Here is a 19,610-nt window from a genome sequence, read left to right as displayed (position 1 = left end):
ACTGATCCACAGCCCCAGCCCTTACTCATTATTTTAAAGGGGTTTTCTTCTTATAAATGTTTATCTATTGTAGATAATATAGGGGGGAAAAATAGTCTAAAAACAAGAATAAAAAACCGAAAAAGCAGAAAGAAAAGGACTGAGTAACACCACTACCCTGAAATAGCAAGTTACCTTTCGGGTGTGTTTCCTTTTGCTGTTTCTTGTGAACAAAAGTGAATGCAAACACATGGCTTGCATTATGCACTGGCGTGGAAGTCCAGCCTTCTCCCTCAGCTCTGACCACCTTTCCAAGGTGTTAGATGTTCTCCTGGAACTTTTTGTTTTTTAAATAATTTTTGAAGCAGGGTCCCACTGAGTTGCCCAGGCTGGCCTCCAACTTGCCGTCCTCCTGCCTCACCCTCTCCAGGGGCTGGGATTGCAGGTGTGCCCCACCATGCTCGGCTCAGAACGTCTTTTTAAATCATTGCAGGACATTCTTTTCTATGAATGGACGATAGTTAGGGAGCCCTTTCCTGGTTCTTCATGATGGTTCCCAGCATTTTCGCCCCTGTTGGGCACCGTGAAGATGGGCGTTCTTGTAGCTAGCGGCACAACTGGGAACATTTCCGAGGATGAATTCCTCAAAGCGGAACATGGAGCTGGGCCGCCGCTGCCCTCCCCCCCCCCCCCGCTCCCCCCTCCCTGCTCCCCTTCCGCCTCGTGATTTTGACCCATGATAATATTTATTTTTCTTTTTTTCCAGACACTACAACAACAGGAATGCAAACTTCTCTACAGTCGAAAAGAGGGTCAGAGGCAAGAAAATAAAAACAAAAATAGATATAAAAACATCCTTCCCTGTAAGTATCAGTGTTCCACCTCAGTTACCAGTCACTGTGTCCTGGGGCCATGCATGCTTGTCAGTCAGTCCTAGGCCTTAGCCTCTTAAATTGTGAACAGTTTCAAAATAATCAGCTCTAATGGGGATTGACAGCCTCATTCACTGCGTTTCTGTGATGGTGATTAACAAGCGAAATTGTCACTGGGAGGCTTTTTCTGTAGTCATTTCCTGCTGTTGATGAGGGTTCACCTGCCCAGGGGTAATCACTGGAGATAAAGGTGCACATCTACGCTCTACTCAGACCAGGACCTCGCCAGTGTTCACACAGCCATACCTCCGTTAGCAAGCAGATGTCACCAGGCAGAGCCACAGTTGACCCATGAGGGAGAGAGGCCCTGAAGGGATAGAGGCCTAGGGTGAGGACCCCAGAAATGGCTTCACAAGTTGTAGCTCACCTCTTCCTCAGGCTCATTCTGTGCCAGACTCTGTATCTTGAAGTCACACGAACCCAAAGCAGGCATTCTCACGATCCCCATTTTACAGACTGTGCAGCACAATTGCAGGTGGGAGCAAGGGTGAGACTGGCACTAGAGCCCCAAGGCACCGGCCTCAGCTCACGCTCTGGTGCAGGGCCTCCAGGGTGAGCTGTGCGAGGCAGTGCCGGGGAGAGGGCGGGGCCCTGGGAACTTCTGTTTCTGTATACCCTGATCTACAAGGAGAGAAAGTTAAATCCCACGCGCAGATTGATGGCAACATATGCATGATAGATTTAGCAGGGATTGTTTATAGACGTATCTGTACATGTGTGTCAGTATTCAAAAACGGTGTTATTGGGGCAAACAATCAAATTTTCATATCTGATCAGGTCAGAGCCATTTGATCAATTTGCAAACCCCCCGTGTGTGCGTGTGTGTAAACGTAGGCATTCTCTTTCTGCATGCATATGTTCATATTGTGGTATGTATGTAGGTCACATCCTTGTGGCTATTTGTGATGTGTGGGTGAGGACGCGGGAGCCTGGAGGTATTTCTAGTACTGATGAAAGGGGATGAGGAATTTGTCGAGAAGCAGTTTGAGCCACAGCATGGTCCCAGTGAATTTGGGGAGCCTCATTCTTTTTATGTCTTAGGTTTTCACTTCCACTCAGGGGGTCTGCTGGTACTCAACAGTAAGATATAGGAGTTGGGAAAAGATGAAGGGAATAATTATTTGTAGTTTCTAAATATAATGTTGCCTTCTCCTTCTTTGAAATTCCCAATCAGATGTTTTCTCTGATTCACATCTTCTTTCTTTTTTTTGGTGCTGGGGATTGAACCCAGAGTCTCCTGTATGCTAGCCAGGTGCTCTACCACTAAGCCATATTCCCGGCCCACATTTTTTTTTTTTTTTTTTGGAGTACCAGGGATTGAACTCACGGGCACTTGAGCACTGAGCCACATCCCAGCCCTATTTTGTATTTTATTTTGAGACAGGGTCTCACTGAGTTGCTTAGCACCTCCCTTTTGCTAAGGCTGGCTTTGAACTTGAGACCCTCCTGCCTCAGCCTCCTTAGCTGCTGGGATTATAGGTGTGTGCCACTACACCTGACCCTAGCCCACATCTTATTTCCTTAAAGATGGGGTGCAATCCCAGTGATTCAGAAGGCTGAGGCAGGAAGATTGCAAGTTCAAGGTCAGCTTCAGCAACTTAGCAAGATCCTGCTTCAAAAAATAAAGAAAGGACTGGGATATAGCTCAGTGGTAAAACACCCCTGGTTCAATCTCCGGTATAAACAAACTTTTTGGTTTGAAATAATTTGGACAAGATTATTACAAAATCAGTATATAGGGTTCTCATGTATCCACCCCTTGGTTTTTGTCATGATAACATCCTATATACCCCTAGTGCATTATTAAAATAAGGAAAAAGTTCTCTTTGTTTTTGTGAGACTGGGGATTGAACCCAGTGGCAATCTACCACTGACCTACACCCCTAGCCCTTTTATGATAGGGCCTTGCTAAGTTGCCCAGGCTGGCCTTGAGCTTGCAATCCTCCTGCCTCAGCCTCCTGAGTTGCTGGTGTTATTGGCATTCGCCATCATGCTTGGTTAAGACGAGATGTTAAAGAAAGCATCATGAGGCATCATGTGGCATTCAGTATGCTGCTTATTTGAAGTTTAATATTTTTTTGTGGTTTTATCATTAAATAAGCAAAGCTTGGACTGGTTGAAATTAAGTGGTTTGTCCTGAAGCTGTCTGAGTACTTACCTGGCTGGGTCCCTTTTTCCTTGCAGTTGATCATACCCGGGTTGTCCTCCACGATGGTGATCCCAACGAGCCTGTCTCCGATTACATTAACGCAAACATCATCATGGTAAGTTGCTGGTTGTGGTGTTTTTTCTGGTCACACATTCTTAGTCTTGTACTTTACATTTTCCCTTGTATTTTGAAAGCAACATTCAGACATTTTAGGGATTTTCTTCCTCCATTCTAGCCTGAATTTGAAACCAAGTGCAACAATTCAAAGCCCAAAAAGAGTTACATTGCCACCCAAGGCTGCCTGCAAAACACAGTGAACGACTTTTGGCGGATGGTGTTCCAAGAGAACTCCCGAGTGATCGTTATGACAACGAAAGAAGTAGAGAGAGGAAAGGTATGTTCCATCGCCTGCTCTTCTCATGATTTTTTAATCCCTGCGTTGCTGGGGATGCAACTCAAGGCCTCACCATGCTAGGCTAGTGCTCTACCCTGATAAAATCTTTTGGAAGTATAGACAAGTCAGGTGGGTTGTACTATTAATTGAATAGACAAATTAAGCTCACTCTAACTGCCCCTCTGGAGAAAAGGGAGTAGAAGACATATTTTTTTTATGAGTGCATTATAGTTGTACGCAGTGGTGGGATTTATTGTTACATTTTGTACTTGCCCATAATGTAACAATCTGCTTCAGCCAGTATCACTCCCCAGTATTTCCCCTGGTGCGATTCTGCTACTTGGATCTGTGAGTTGACAATCTCTTAGGATTTGGTCATTTTCACCTGTAGCTCCTCAAGTACATACCTGCCCCAGCCTGACCCAGGACAGTTGAAGTGGACAGGGCCACTGGGCTTGGCTGGTTGGATGCAGTTCTCCTTTTTTCTAATGTTTCATCCGGATGGTTTCTTTTGCTGTCTTTCAGTTAGTCTTTTCACTGGCAATGTGTAGTCTGCTCTTCCAGGATGTTTTTCGTAGCAGACATTGTGGGTTTCATCTTTAGATGTTTATTCGCTATTTCAACACCTTCTGTGCCTCTCCCTTTAACAGCAGGATTTTATTGTGTTCTCAGCTGGTGTGCTTGTGTATACCTTTGAGGCCAGATTTGAGCACCGTGAAACAAAAACTTCTTCCAGCAGTGACATTAGGTCACTAGATCAGTTACAGCATCTTCATAGTTTTAGGTGAGAGTGATCTTCCCTGGATGTGGAAAGAAGACAGAAGCCTTCTGTCCTACTTCTTGATTGATTGAAGTTGTAGGAGTCACCTGTTCTCAGCCTTGTGCTTCTTCAGAGGAACCAGAATCAGTCTGTCAGAAGAGCTGCTGGAAGCTCTGAGAACAGACAGACATTGGGCCGAATCACTGCCCAGTCCTCACCACCTCAACCTGGTCTCTTCCTGCTTTTCCATTCTTCCTCTTCTCTTTGGGGGTGCAGAGAGGGTGGCATGGTGGCTTGTATCCTCTCCACAGCCTGTCTGACAGCCTTCTGTTGGTGTCCTACCAGCGCACAGAAGGAAAATCAGACTGCGGACTCCCTTGGGAGTCCCTGACTTTAAGAGATAACATATCAGCATTCACATGTCTGCATTTGTTTGCCAAGGTTTGCACGAGCGTTTGAAAGTTAGGAGGAGGGCTGTAACGGTTTGCAGATGTTCAAAGTCAGCCAAAATGTTCTTTTAAGAGTCGTGGTTTAACTTTGTGTTCTCTTCTGAGGTCTCTAATGACTGGAACAGTTGCCGAATTGATTGACTGGTAGCAGCACTGAGTCCAATTTATATCAGAAAGATTTATTTGGGGAAAATAAAAATTGTATCAAATCTGTCAAAAGGTGTCTGGACCTACCAAATATGGGAGGCAAAGTTGAATTCAGAATAATAAGGTACCACATTCTTCTGTTGTTTTATTTTATTTTATTTTGCAGTGCTGGGGATCAAACCTAGGGTGTCACGCTTGCTAGGCAAGCTCCTTACCACTGGGCCGCACCCCAGCCCTGCATCCTTTCATCAGACTTTCCCTGCCACGCGTGTTTTCTTCCGACACCTTCCTCTTTGGCAACAGGACTGGTTTCCTGGGTGCCGTATTTTTTGATCCTCTTGCTCTGACTTGGTGTTCCCGGTGCAGGGAGAGTGCTGTGTGGTAGCTGTCAGCTGGGGCTGGACGGAGAAAGAGCAGCCGGTTCAGAACCCGGAGGCCGCCTGTGACAGTTATTCACGCGTGGGTTCGATAGGGTGTGGAGTCCTCCTACACTGGCGGAAGTGAACCCACAGCCCGGCTTGCTGGGCAGCCCGTCCACCTGCAGAGTCCTTGCTTGCCTTCCCTACAGAGCCACTGGCAGATCTCTCCAAAACACAGTGGTTCTAGGCAGTACTCTGAGCTCCATGGGGCCTCCCTCTCTGCATCCTTTTTCTTTGAAGGTGGATACGCAAGCCTTGATTCTCTGTGACCGTGGCTAGGATGGGTCCGTTCTGCCATAACCCCTGTGCACGTCCCAGTCTGCTGGGGCCTCTGAATACCTACTTTCCTTATTTGTACTCTTCTTTCCTTTTTGAAAACCAAACAGGTGCCAGACAGGCCATTTTCCGTGTTTGTGGTCATTAAGCAAGATGTGAACAGTGCTTGCTGCTGGTTTAGGGTTTTGTTTTTATTCAGGGTTCACAGAAATTAACATTCTCCGATCCCTTTTAGAGCAAATGTGTCAAGTACTGGCCTGACGAGTATGCTCTGAAAGAATATGGGGTCATGCGTGTCAGGAACGTCAAGGAGAGTGCTGCTCATGACTACACGCTAAGAGAACTGAAGCTCTCCAAGGTTGGACAAGTAAGTATATTGTCGTATCTTAGGGGCCTTGGTAAGTGGCGCGCACAGTCCTCCAGGGTCTCGCAGTGACTTGTGTTTGTATGCACTCGAGCCTTTGTCCACGTGCAGGTTCAGGAGCCATACTGGACACCTTCCGTATACCAGGTGTAGTTCAGGCACTGATGGCACCTTGTGAGCAAAACAAGGTCCCTGTCCTTGCAGTCCTTGCAGCGTCCAGAGAGAGGCAGATTTAAAAGCAATAACCAGTTAAACTCTCTGAGTGTAGGTCTCTGAGGGCTGCAGGTGTGCGTTCGAGAGTGACTGGGCACTCAGGATGGAGGGACAGGAAGCGCCTGTCCGAGCTGCACCGGCTGCGAGGCCAGCTCGTAGTCCGTTCCACGCACAGGTCTTCTTTACTGCACGTGGGTCAGGAACTTGGCCCAGAGGACTGACTGCAAAACAAGGCAGGACTTGGTCTGAATTCATTGTAAGTTTCTGTTTGGTGGGGCTTACCTCTCAGGACCTTTTGGGGACACGGAGAAGGAAACTGCTTTTGTCCTCATGCAGTTGCGCTCACAGAGCAGTGAGAAGCCACACACAGGAGAGCTGTGCTCCGGAGCAGAAGGGCTGGGGCACGCGTCTGAAGAGCCGTGGTATGCAAGGACGCCTTCCTTCCGGCTGGAGTATCAGGGAGACCATCCTAGAAGAGGCTGGGCCTGTAAGGGCTCGGTGCCTTGGGGAGAAGATGCAGCAGGAGGCCCTCGGGGTTAGAGCATTGCTTGAGCCACAACACTGAGGTGTAGACTGCAGCGGATGGGAGTAGGGAATGCAGGTGAAGGGGGCCGTTGAGGAGGTGAACTTGGGTAGAGAGGGGTTGGGACCAAGTTGGGAAGTCTCCACTATCGTGTTAAGAAACTTGAGCCTCATCCATTGGTCCACATGGAACCCGTGCCGTTTCTTGTGCCAAGTGAGGGGACACAGAGCTGTGTGCCAGGAAGGTCTCTGACAGCCCTGGGGGTTGGGATGGGGACCTCATGGCTGGGAGGCCTCTGGTGGTCTGGGTTCATGGCCTCCTCTCCACACACACACCTTCCTCTGTGTCGTGGGTACTGTACAGAAGCCAGGAGAAGCTAGAGGAGGAGTGGCATGTGTGAACAGCTCCTGGGGACGTCTGCAGGGCCCGGGGTAGTGTGGCTCTCGGAGGGAGGAGAGGGATCAGAGATGTCTTAGAGGTTTGAGTGAGTGGACCGTGGTACTGAGGCAGATGGTAGAGAGGCTGGAAGAACTGATGTGTGGCTATTTTTTTTTTTTGACATATCGAGTTGAGCATCTGAACAGCGATGTCCATCAGCCATTTGGACCTTCGTTAATTCAGAGAAATTTGTTGAGTGACCTCTTGGTTCCCGACACTCTGTCCCGTGCTGGAGACAGAGTTGGGGAACAAAACATAATGTTTCTGCCCTCCCAAGGTCACACTCTCCTGGCAGCCTGTTGGCTGCATTACAAACGTGTCATTAAAGCTGTGATCAGGGCCGGACAGGAGGAACTGCAGGTTTGGGGGGGCTCCCTTAGAGGGTGCGAGGAGCTTCTGCGGGCACAGGAAGCGGTGTCCAGGGGTGGAGTCGGGGAAGGCGGGTGGGGTTCATCCTGAGCACTGTGGCAGCTGCAGTTAGAGTTGAGCTTTTTTTTTTTTTTAATTAAAAAAATTTTTTTTTAGTTCTAGGTGGACACAATACCTTTATTTTATTTATTTGCTTTTTATGTGGTGCTGACAATCGAACCCAGGCCCTCACACGGCTAGGCAAGCGCTCTACCACTGAGCCCCAGCCCCGGCCCAGAGTTGAGCTTCTAAAAGATCACCCTCTCTCTGTGGGACTGGAGGGGACGGGAGTGGTGCCTGCAGGGGGCCCGGGGTGAGGACTGATGGGCTGCTGCAGTTGGTGGGTAGAGATGGCAGGGTGTGACTTCGGGTGGAGGCAGGTCACCTGAGGGCAGATCAGTCGGGGTGACTGTGGAGGAAGCTGTGGGGAGGTTTGAGCAGAGGACCGAGCAGAGAGCCCTCGGTGACTGGCAGTTTGCTGACTTGAGAAGCCTGGTGGGTGGCAGTGGGTTGAGGAGGAGCAGGAGCCTTTTGTCACTTAAGCTTGCAATGGGGGGGTGAATGTGAGGGAGGTGGTGGGGGATGAGCGGAGAGGGGACCCAGGGCATAGAGGGACATTCTTCCGTGGCAGCTAGAGGGCAAGAGGAGTGGGCGGCCCTGGACCCTGATGGCGGAGCTGAGAGGAATTTACTCTGTATTCGCTCTGAGGCGTGAGGCAAGGCCATCAGCTGAGGGAAAGGGGATGAGAAGAAATGGAGTATTTGAAGAAAGTGGGAAAATGTGGAATAGTCATTGTGTAGAGGAGGCATGGAATCCAGAAATTTCTGGGCAGTGCCACGTGCCTGTTGAGGTGGGGTACATGAGTGTTGAGAGACAGCGGTCACCTGGCTGTGTGACTTTCTCAAGGGTACTCAGCTCCTTTGGCACACCCTGGAGAAAGTGGGTGGTTTGTCCACGCTAGGGCCTTGTGCAGGGGCAGTGGATGGAGAGGTCGGGATTGCAGGCCCAGGAGTCCCGGCTGGATCAGGAGGTGTAGGGCAGGAGGAGCAGGTGGAAGTGGAGGGCCAGTGAGCCGTGGGCTTCCCAAGCCGTGTGGCCGGGTGTGGTCCAGCTGGATTGGCCTTGTGCCTGGAGAAGGCGTGGCGCGCCTGAGGACTGGCAGGGTGGGTGGCGCAGTCTGCTCAGAGGTTTGAGAGGAGCTGTGGCTGTCAAGCAGACGAGGGACTTCAAGGACCCTGGATCAAGGGTCCAGTTCGGCTCCTCACTTCGTGATGAGCTGTTCCTCTCATTGTCAGGTGTTTCCAAGCAGCAGGTGGATTTTCCCTCATGTTGGTGGCAAACCATTCATCTAGTGGCCAGGTGCTTTTGAGAAGCAGGAACGGGAATATTGACATAGGCCTGTGTTCTGCACCCTGACTGGGACGTTGACATGGGACTGGTCATGTCTCCTGCATGGCTGATAGCGCATTGCCTGTGCTCCTCCCTGCCTCCTTGAATCCAAGGATGCGCTGCCACTTCCCAGCCTTTCTAAAATTTTATTTTGAGACAGGGTCTTGCTCAGTTGCTGACGCTGGCCTTGAACTTGTGATTCTCCTGCCTCAGTCTCCTGAGTAGATGGGATTACAGGCGTGTGCCACTAGGCCTGGCTGGGTATTATCTGCTTTTTGTGTAATATTTTACGTGTTTTCTAACATACTGCAAAGTGATCTCATTTAAGCTAACTGCCGGGACCCACTGACCATTTCCTAAGGAGGAGGGGCATGGATGCACGGAGGGTCTTGGGCAGGTCTCCTGTCCCCTGACTGGCCTTGCTGTGACCCGTGCAGCCACTTGATTTTTAGGTTACTCAGTAACATCAAGGCATTCATTCCCAATGGCGTCAGCAAATTAAATGTGTGCGACTCAGGGGAAGATCTCATTCATGGCTCAGGTTCCATGGACATACTGAAGTTCCCTGGTGGTAGGACTGGTCTAGTTACCATCTCTTTCTCTCTCTTTAAATCCCTTTAAAAAAATGTCACTTTGCTTCTTAGGTTGTATCGAGACACTTAGGAAGAAGCCATAGCAACGAAGGGTGCCGCTTCAGTCACCTAATCGGGAGAGACCCTGCAGCAGGGTACTTTTCGTAGTCTAGATGCCATGTCGATCCTTATGTACTACACTGCCCTCAAAATAGCCACGGTGTGCCAGGGTGTTCGCCGGGCAGAGGCCATGTTTCCGTAAGCTTGCGTAATGCTCACCGTGGTGTCGCCACGAGGAAGATTATTATTCCCAGTTCACAATCCAGGTGTGGCTTGGAGATGTGGGAGGCCATGGTGGCCTGGTGGCCTGGGAGTGGAGCCTTCGCCTGCTGGTCTGCGTGCAGAGCCCAGCTGCTTATCTCCTTGGCACCAAACAAGAGTGTAAAACATGACACTGATGCGCATGTGTGTACCTGGCAGGAGGTTGGGCACAAAAGATGACAGTATCTGGAGGGAACACCTGTTTCCTCAGCTGCTGGGAGGAGGGACCTCAGTCCTTGGTGTTGAGTGCCACATAGGTGAGGAGGAGGGGGACGTTCCCTGTGCCGACGTAGAGGGGGTTGGGACTGGAGTTGTCCCTTGCTGCCCTACTCAGTCCTCCTGACTGGAGTGAGCCGCCCCCGTGGCTGCCCAGTGGACCCTAGCCGTGGCACCCTGGGAACTGACAGAGGGCACCGGGAAGTGGCGCGCGGCCTGTGTAGGACCAGGGAAGCCTGGCACCTGGCGCCTCCTCAACCCCTTGATTTATTTAATTCTTTTCTGGGTTTTCTTGGCTCTACTCCAGGGGAATACAGAGAGAACCGTCTGGCAGTACCACTTTCGGACCTGGCCGGACCATGGCGTGCCCAGCGACCCCGGGGGTGTGCTGGACTTCCTGGAAGAAGTCCACCACAAGCAGGAGAGCATCATGGACGCCGGCCCCGTGGTGGTTCACTGCAGGTGACAGCCACAGCCTGCCCGGGGCTCCTCCGGGGCTGGCTTTTATTTACCCGTTCCAGCGCTTCACCCGTAGGAAGCCTTTACTGTCTAGGTGTGGTAATGTGAGGTGTGGGTGAACTACCCCAAAGCCTGTTTCTCACAGACCTTACAGGACTGCCAGGTGGGGTGGGGTGGACACAGTCCGTACTTAAAGATCTCTCAATCTAGTTATTTTTGCTTAGTTTTCCTTTTAATATAATAATTTAGGATTCGTGTGTTTGATTGTGGTTCTGTTCTCTTTTACCACGTAAATAAGATCTAGTTTTCCCTGACAATACACTTGCTTCACGTGATTCTGACCTCTTCCCACCTGAGCCTGTGATGCCAGCTGGGCCTTGGCCTCCACAGCAGGGTTTGTGGCCTGCTGGCCCCTGTTTGGGCTTCATGACTATAAGGGGTAGAGTTTGGTTTCCTAAATCTTACTCATGTGTTGGGCAAGTAGATGCATATGAAACTATTCAGTTTCTTCAAAAACTGTTATTTATTGAGCACTTATTCAATGCCAGCCTCTGAGATCAGTGTTTTTCATACATTATTTATGTTTGAACCTCACAACAGCCTTGTAAGCTGCTGTCCCCATTTCATGGATGAGAGACAGGATCAGAGAGGTGAAGGGACTTGCCTCAGGTGCAGGTTGTGCTGACTCTAAATCCCTGTGCTCTTTTTTTTTTTTTTTTTTTTAATATCTTTTAGTTGTCAATGGAACTTTTTATTTTATTTGTTTATTTATATGGGATGCTAAGGATTGAACCCAGGACCTCACACATGCCAGGCAAGTGCTCTACCACTGAGCTCCAACTCCAGCCCCAATCCCTGTGCTCTGGGTAATGTATTTGCAGATATAAATAGATAGTCTTATAAATACTCCTAAGAGCAGACATCATTTATGGTCATTTAAATAGCTTGGTTTTGAGTATAAAACCCCCAGGAGTGACTGCCTGTCCCTGCTTTTTGTCCTTCTGCCTACAGTGCTGGAATTGGCCGGACAGGGACATTCATTGTGATTGATATCCTTATCGACATCATCAGAGAGAAAGGTAGGTCACCTGGAAGACAGGAAGCCACACTTCCTGTTTGTAGGTCACGGAAGGAAGGTGTCAGTGAGTGCAGCCTGGGGAAGAGAATTCAAATGTGAAAAATTTTTTTGTAAAAAATATGGGCCAAAGACTTCCCCTTTCAGTATGTTTGCCTAAGAGCAGAAGTGATGCTGTTTGACCTTTGCATAAAATGAAGCCCAGGAGCCGTGGCCTCCATTGCTGTGACCCTCTATTGCACACACAGTGGGGTCTCTCTCAGCCACCCACTTGGACTGGTACCACTGGGAAGCAAGGGATTTCTGACCTCCAGCACTCGGTCATGTCACCTGCCGGCATTGTTGGCATTGTTTAGAAGCCCATTGCTGTGGCCCTTGGGACAAAGTCAGCTGGAACAGTGGAGCCCCAATCTGCTTTCCTCCAAGCCTGCTGAAAGCTGTGTGTGAAGTGAGTGTGTCCTGGCTCTGCATTGCTCCTTCGTCTTCGCGTGTTTACTTTGTAGGTGTCGACTGTGACATTGACGTCCCCAAAACCATTCAGATGGTGCGATCTCAGAGGTCAGGGATGGTGCAGACAGAAGCGCAGTACCGGTTTATCTACATGGCCGTCCAGCATTACATCGAGACACTACAGCGCAGGATCGAGGAGGAGCAGGTTACCGGGCCTGGAGGGGCTGGCATGCGGGTTCCGTTTCCTTTCTGGGCATCTTGCTTGTGCTGTCCTTTTGAGCGAGCAGCTGTTGCTATAAATTGGAAATCATTCCCCATTTCACAGCTAGAAAAGTGTAGGGAGGGGCATCTTGTGCCATCATCCTGGTCTGACAGGTTGAGGCTCTGCCTTGAGGAAAGGTTAGGATTTTTCCAGGGTTACCTGGCAAGCTTAGAACTCAGAGCCTGGACGTTTTCAGCCTGTTCTGGCTTTGAACTTGGCCACATTTATCCTGATTCCATCTCTTACTCTTAATAGCACATGGCAGTTTGAACCACTAATTTAGTTGAGTTGGAAACAGTGAGATTTTGATTTGAATAAGTTGGGCGTGATGGAGAATGCTGGATTGGAGCCCTTCCCTCTGCAGCTATTCATCACAGACACAAAGATGGGCAGATGAGGAACGCACTGAGCTGAGGGAGATGAGGACTGCTCTCCTGGGAGCTGTGACGATTTCCGCCATGCCAACCTGTTTCCATGGCTACAGGCGGGTGGTGTCTAAACGGCAACAGTGCTTGTCCTGTTGATTGCCTCCCAGAGAAACGGGAGTTAAGCTCACCTCAAAATGGGTTTGCCACCTAATGGAAAGATCTCTAGCCTGGCAGGATCGCAGCACATCATCAAAGTTTGGTGAGCCAGAGCACGGTGCCTGGTAATTAGCTCAGTATATTCTCAGTCCAGATAAAAGTGCCAGGTTCTTTCATTGGACAAAAGTATCTTCAGAAACAGTATATTTAGAGAAATAGAAGATCAAATAATTGACAAGCTATTAGTTCTGAACTTTAGTGCTTTGAATTTGAATTTGACCTTTATTTTTTTGTAGTGCTGGGGATTGAATCCAGGCCTTCCTGTGCCAGGCAGGCAGGCATCTGCTACTCAGCTATGTCCCTAGCCCTCTGGATTATTTTAAGTGCTATGAAATATGTAAATGGCCACTCTAAGTTTGTTTATAGATGTCTTCCAGTTACACATAATTTGGACCAGGAATAGTTTATAAACCAAAAAGATATTCAGAGAAGAAGACTCCTAATAACTTTAAAGAGACCTGTTGCCATAAATTGGAAAACATTTGGGAACATCTTTAAGCACATAACCAGTCTTACTTGATTTTGGTTGGTTTGGTTTGGAGGATTGAGGGGCTCTTCCCCTAGCTTTTGTGGCACTTAGATTTTCTCATGACCCTAGGGTCTGCCTGAGGTTATAAGTTAAATTTAGGAATGATTAAAAACAAACCTATGGTTGCCTTTTTTTTTTTTTTTTTTTTTTTGGGTGTGTGGTGGGGGGTTGCTTGTGGGGAGTAAAAGCAAAACATGCCCTTTAATAACTTCGGTGTTACAGAATTTAGAAAGCGCGGGTTCCTGTCCCACCCGGAGCACACTTGCAGTCATTACTCATTCAGCCAGTACTTTTTGGTGCCCGTATGTACCAGAACTGTGTTAATAAGTATATTGACAACATTGGCAACTATTTGGTATATAAACCTTTGGATTTTTAAAAATGAGCAGGTTTAGCTTATTTATTTTTAAGAATAGTGTCCTGTAATGCATAGTTGTCTTCATTGTGCAGTTTGAATCAGTCTAGGAACTCTCTCTCTGGTTGTTCAGGGTAAAGTGAGAAGAAAGTACTTTCATTCATTGGAAGGTTTTAGGAAAAATTAAGGCTGGGGTTGTGGCTCAGTGGTGGAGCGCTTGCCTAGCATGTGTGAGGCACTGGGTTCGATTCTCAGCACCACATATAAATAAGTGAATAAAATAAAGGTCCATTGACAACTAAAAAAAAAAAAAGAAAAAAGAAGAAAAAAAGAAGGTTTTAGGAAAAATTAAAAACATGAAACCCATCTAAATTAAACCCATTTTAAATTAAGCAAAGGACAAAACTCATTCAGGATACTTGATCATTTTGAGTGATAGTCATTTTCCAAGTTAGGATGAGTTAAGGCTGTTTGAGAGTGACAGAATTTGCTAAAGAAGGACAAATGAAGAAAAGAAAGCGGGTGGAGAGTCACGTGGAAGGAAGTGGAGAAACAGAGACTCACCAGGGGGGAAACTACAAAGGCAGAGGTGGGAGGCCTGGGGAAGCCAATGGAGCAGTGGAGAGCCTCGCATTTTATTAATAGTGCTGCTCATGCTCTGCCGGTTACTTGGAGGCAGTTTGTTATTGTCCATTTACGGTAGTAAAAAATATTTTTTATTTGCAAAGACAGTGCAAAGTTTCTTTTACATAGTTTTTCTGAATATTAGCATTTTTAACAGTTACTTTATTATTCATTCCTTTTCTCCTTAAGTTTTTATAAAAGCTATATATAAATTTTTAAAACGGAATGTTGTACGTTGCAAACATTCATGCCTCTTGGCTTCTAGGTGCTCCGATATGTATTTCCAAAAAATAAGGATATTCTCTTACATAATCATAATTATCCAAATGGGGAACATTGATAAAAAACTAGTATTTTACCTACAGATCATGGTCGGTTCTTGCTGGGTTGCCCTGCTAACTTCCTGTTTGTGGTCCAGAGTCACATGGAGCCTTAGTTGCCATGTATCTCTGGTGTCCCCTGGAGCGGTTTCTCATGCTCCCCCTCAGCCTTCATGACCTTCATTTTGAAGAGTCTCGCCTCTCCTTCGTTTTTGAAGAGGTCAGGCCAGTTGTTGGGTAGGATGGCCCTCGGTTTGGATTCGTCTGTTTCCTATTATGAGATTCAGGATTCCCTTTTGGCAGGACTGTCACAGAAGTCTGTGTCCTTGGTACAGCACCTTGGAAGCATATGGCTGATTTGATTAATTCCTGGGGGAGCTGACTTTGATTGCCTGAGTAAGGCGAAAGTTACTCATTTTTCCTTTTCAGTTAATATCTTAGGTAGACACTTGAGATTGTGGAGGTAACCTGTTTCTTATACTGGTTGCTCACTAATTTTACATTCACTGATGATTGCCAAAAAAGATTATCATTGTATTTGCCAAAGGCCAGTTTTCTATTTCCATCATTGTCTTTTTTCTCAGTTCTATTAAACTATCACTGACAAGCAATTATTTGTTCAGGTTGCACAGTGCATTAGAAACGCACGGACGTTGTGAAATGATCGCCACCTTCAGGTGAGCTATAGGTCCAGCGCCACACACTTCTTTTTGTGTGTGGTGAGAATACTTAAGATCTGCCTGCTTAGCACATGGATGCTGTGCTCCCTGGAGTCACCACGTGGTACGTTAGGCCTTGGGAACTTACTCATCCTAGGACTGCAGATTCGCATCCTCAGCCCTGTGTCTCCCTCTTTCCCGGCCCCAACCCCTGCAACTGCCATTTCAATCATGGTTGCCAGGACTTCAACTTAGATTCCACGTGGAGATGGGATCCTGCAGCGCTGTCTTTCTCCGCCTGGCTTTTTTCACTTAGCATGAAGTCCTCCAGTCCATCCATGTTGCGGCAAATGGATTTCCTTCTTTTTTAAGCTGAACAGTATTCACTGTGTGTATGGACCACGTTTTCTTGGTCCATTCATCCATCCATGGACCCCTGGATAGTTTCCAAATCTTGGTGATGGTGAATGATACTGCAGAGACTTGGGACTGCAGATATCTGGGTCACTGCTTTTGAATATATACCATAGTAGTCAGCTTGCTGGATCATGTGGTAGGTCTTACTTTGATTTTTTGAGGAACCTTCATACTTTCCCCTTAATAGTCTTAACAATTTTCAGTCCTACTGATAACGTGTAAGGGTCCCCTTTTTTCCTCATGTTGCCAACACTGTTAACGTTTGGCTTTTTAATAATAACCTCCTAACAGGTGGGAAGTGATACCTCATTATTGTGGCTCTAATTTTCATTTCCCTGCTGACCAGTGATGTTGAGGACCTTTTCATATGCCTTTTAGCCGTTTGTATGCTTTCTTTGGAATAATGCCTTTGCAAGCTCTCTCTTTATGTAACCTTATTCACACATGCGTGCACACACACACACGTAGTTCTGATAGACCCTTCACCCAGTTTTCTCTGAAGTTAACTTTTTACATAACCATGGTACATTTATCAGAACTGAATAAGTTAATCTTGGGCTCTAGAATTTGTTTTGCTTTGCTCACTCTGTGGTGCTGAGGATCAAATCAGGGCCTTGCGCGTACTAGACATGCGCTCTACCACAGGATTTCATCCTGTATGGGGACCAGTTTCCTCTTCTGTCTCATCTCCTCTGATCTATGATACTTTCTTGTTTTCCCCACGTGCTTTAATGGGTGCATTATAGTCCTAGGTAGGTAAGGGTGGGATCTGTTGTCACGCAAACAGTGCAGCAATGGAATTCGGCCAGTATCCTTCCCAGCACTTCCTCCCCTTCCTCCCTCTTGATACTTTCTTGGTTGTTCTTTGTTTTTTATGACCTTGACAGCTTTTTTTTTTTTTTTTTTTTTTACTAGGGATTGAACCCAGGGGTGCTTTACCTCTAAGTTACATCCCCAACCACCCCCCTCCCCACCAACTTTTTAAAAAAATTTTGAGACAGGGCCTTGCTAAGTTGCTGAGGCTGACCTCAAACTTGCAATCCTCCTGCCTCAGCCTCCTGAGTTGCTGGGGTTACAGGCGTGCACCACTGCACCCAGAGACCTTGATAGTTTTAAAGAGTACTGATTTTCTCAGGTTGGTTAGTCTTGGTTTTCTGGTCCTGTGGCGTACTGTGGTTATCACGCAGTGTCCTCCTGACTTAGGGGGAGTGCTGCCATCACTCGGTGTAGGTTCTCCCTGCACGTTTCTGGAACTGCTGAGATAACTCTGCTCCTGCCCCTTCTGTTCCTTAGACGTGAGACATGAGGTCCCCATACCCAAGGGAAGCAGAATCAAACTGTGTGTCCTGGATCGGGTGGGACTACCTAAAATATTTAGAATTCTTTTAGAGGAAGATTTGTGCCCTTCTCTACTTACGTATTGTTCATTGAGTTGTATCAGTCCAGACCCATGTGTACTGTTTTGTGCTTTGGTCCATGATTTAATACTGTGCTATTATTCTGTTGCTCACACCGCTGCACCCTGGCCATCAGCTTCTTCAGTTGGCCCGTGTCCTCTGACATGCACGGACCCGTTTGTCTCTGAGCTCTGCCTTACTTGCTGGCTCCACGGGATGTTCCAGGGCTTGTTTTAACGTCCCCCGTTCCACCCTAGACTCAGCCAGTTCCTACGGAGCTCCCTCCTTCCTTTTATGGGAAATCAGCATTTAAAAACCGAGTTGTTGGGTGTTGGCTGAGCTCAGTGCTACTGGGATCACTACTTGTAGGCCTTCTCAGCCAACAGCTAGGGGCTCTGTCTGTATACAGTCCGTGTACACACACGTGCCTGCCTTTGCTGCTGGCCCTGCCCATCTGTGTATGTGGAGCCGAACAGGAGTTCATCCTGATGTGACAGATCCTGTACTGCAGGTGCACTCTGGCCTCCCGGCTCGTGTGTAACCGCGACCCCTCGAAGGGAGGAACCTCACTCCTGCCACCTACAGCTGGTTTGCTCATTTATTCAACTCTGAAAAAAACCAGTCTGAGAATTGCCAACCGCCCTGCTTCATGGAGCCCCTGGGAGCACGTTTTAAGATGCAGGGCAGAGGCCTCAGCGTCTCCTTTGGAGCGAGTTGGACCGTAGGCAGAAATTACTTTTACAGATCCTGCAGTGACAACAAGGCCAGCGTAGAGATGTGGTCATACAGGCTGAATGTATTTATTTATTTAAATTTTTTTTTTTTTGTTATCGATGGACACAACATCTTTATTTTATTCATTTACTTTTATGCGGTGCTGAAGTTCGAACTTGGTGCCTCACACATGCTAGGCAAGCGCTCTACCACTGAGCTACAGCCCCAGCCAAAGGCTGAATTTAAATTGTTGCAACTTAAGTGAGACTTGAACTGGCCCGGTGTGGTACTTTCCATTCAGCTGCCTGTGTTTTGCACTATTTTCTTTTGCTCTGGTATTACCCCTTTATGAAATTTTTGGGTTAGGGTTAGGGTTGCAGACACTGATTCGATGCTGAGGATGTAGCAGTGAGTAGTGTTGGACATGCCTGCCGCCTCACGGGCTGACCATACCCCACGTACCCCGAGGGTTTTATTTGTTCCTCTGGACTCGCGCTTTTCTGTGTGTCTTCTGCAGTCTCCTTGATCCAATGAAAAGGCCTCTTCACGTGTGTTCATTCTCAGCCAGGCATGGTGATGCCAGCAGCTTGGGAAGCTGAGGCAGGAGGATCACAAGTTCAAAGCCAGCCTCTGTAATTTAGTGCAACCCTAAGCAACTTGAGATCCTTTCTCAAAAGAAAAATTAAAAAGGGCTGGGGATGTGGCTCAGTGGTTAAGTGCCCCTGGATTCAGTCCCCAGTACCCCTCCCCAAGAAATGTTCATTCTTCTGTACATTTATTAAAGCAGATTGGACTGGTCAGGCACGGTACCAGACCTGGGGATACAAGCGGGGGTAAGTTCAGTGGGGCTGGACAAGAGGGATGCAGGGGGGCGGGGAACACAGGGGCAAAGGGCGAGATTGGAAAAGGAAGCAGAGAGCAGAGTTTTACTTGGGTGGGCAATGCTGGGACTTGTGAGCCGTATTACGGAGTTTAGACTTTATTCTGAGGGAGATGGGAAGTCACTGAGGAGCTTAAAATAGAGGAATGACATAAAAAGACCTCCCTGGGACCGAACACTCTGGCTTGAGGGAGATGAACCAGGGGACCCGGCTTGGGCCCCGGTAGGGGCCAGGAAGAGGCTGCTGGCTGCGTCGGCGGGAGCGGAGGGCGGTTTGCCCAGGCTGGGGGCTGGCAGGGGTCTCTGAGAGAAGTAGGGCCAGTGAGATTTTGATTGGATGTGACATTGCTGCTCTGTCACATCCTACCGTTTCCATCCTACCCTTCTTCCTGCTCTTGACTTCGGGCGTTTTATAATTCAGAGTTTGAAAGTAATCAGAGTCACTTCACATGGAAGGGCGTTTCTTCCTGGGATTGCGGGGCCTCATGGTGGCTCCCTCTTCTCAACGTGGGCGAAGCCTGAAGATCGACAGACAAGGCAGAAGACCTGCTAGCCGTGCCACGTCATTGAGTTTGGGTGGAGGACAGATCAGCTTCGCATTATGTTCTAGGCCTCAGAGACACATTACCCTCCACCCTCCAAAAATGAAGTAAGACAGAACAACTTCTGCCCCCTGAGACTTCCTCTTTTTTTTTTTTAAGAAGGATTTTTAAAAAAAATATATTTTTTTAGTTGTTGATGGACCTTTATTTTATTTATGTGTATGTGGTGCTGAGGATCAAACCCAGTGCCTCACACATGCCAGGCAAGCGCTCTACCACTGAGCCCCAGCCCCAGCCAGAGACTTCCTCTTGATCTATAAGACACCTGGGCTGTTCAAAGAGACAACCAAGAGACAAGCTCATCTGATTTGTGAATCAGTTTTATTTAAGTGAG

General features: G+C 47.9%; 1 protein-coding gene across 2 annotated transcripts in view; it reads left to right on the top strand.

The window, feature by feature from the left end:
- Positions 1–19,610, top strand: part of PTPN11 (protein tyrosine phosphatase non-receptor type 11) — an 82,665-nt gene that overhangs the window by 54,783 nt on the left and 8,272 nt on the right. For both annotated transcript variants that reach the window (XM_079149583.1, XM_079149582.1), the window contains exons 7-13: positions 746–842; positions 3,096–3,175; positions 3,296–3,454; positions 5,741–5,872; positions 10,257–10,411; positions 11,420–11,487; positions 11,987–12,138. In XM_079149583.1, coding sequence (XP_079005709.1) covers positions 746–842; positions 3,096–3,175; positions 3,296–3,454; positions 5,741–5,872; positions 10,257–10,411; positions 11,420–11,487; positions 11,987–12,138 — 843 coding nt within the window. The remainder of the gene's footprint in view (positions 1–745; positions 843–3,095; positions 3,176–3,295; positions 3,455–5,740; positions 5,873–10,256; positions 10,412–11,419; positions 11,488–11,986; positions 12,139–19,610) is intronic.

Source organism: Sciurus vulgaris, assembly GCF_902686455.1.
Source record: "Sciurus vulgaris genome assembly, chromosome: 8".
Lineage (NCBI taxonomy): Eukaryota > Metazoa > Chordata > Mammalia > Rodentia > Sciuridae > Sciurus > Sciurus vulgaris.
Note: the sequence above shows the minus strand (reverse complement) of the source record. Positions and strands in the feature narration are given on the sequence as shown.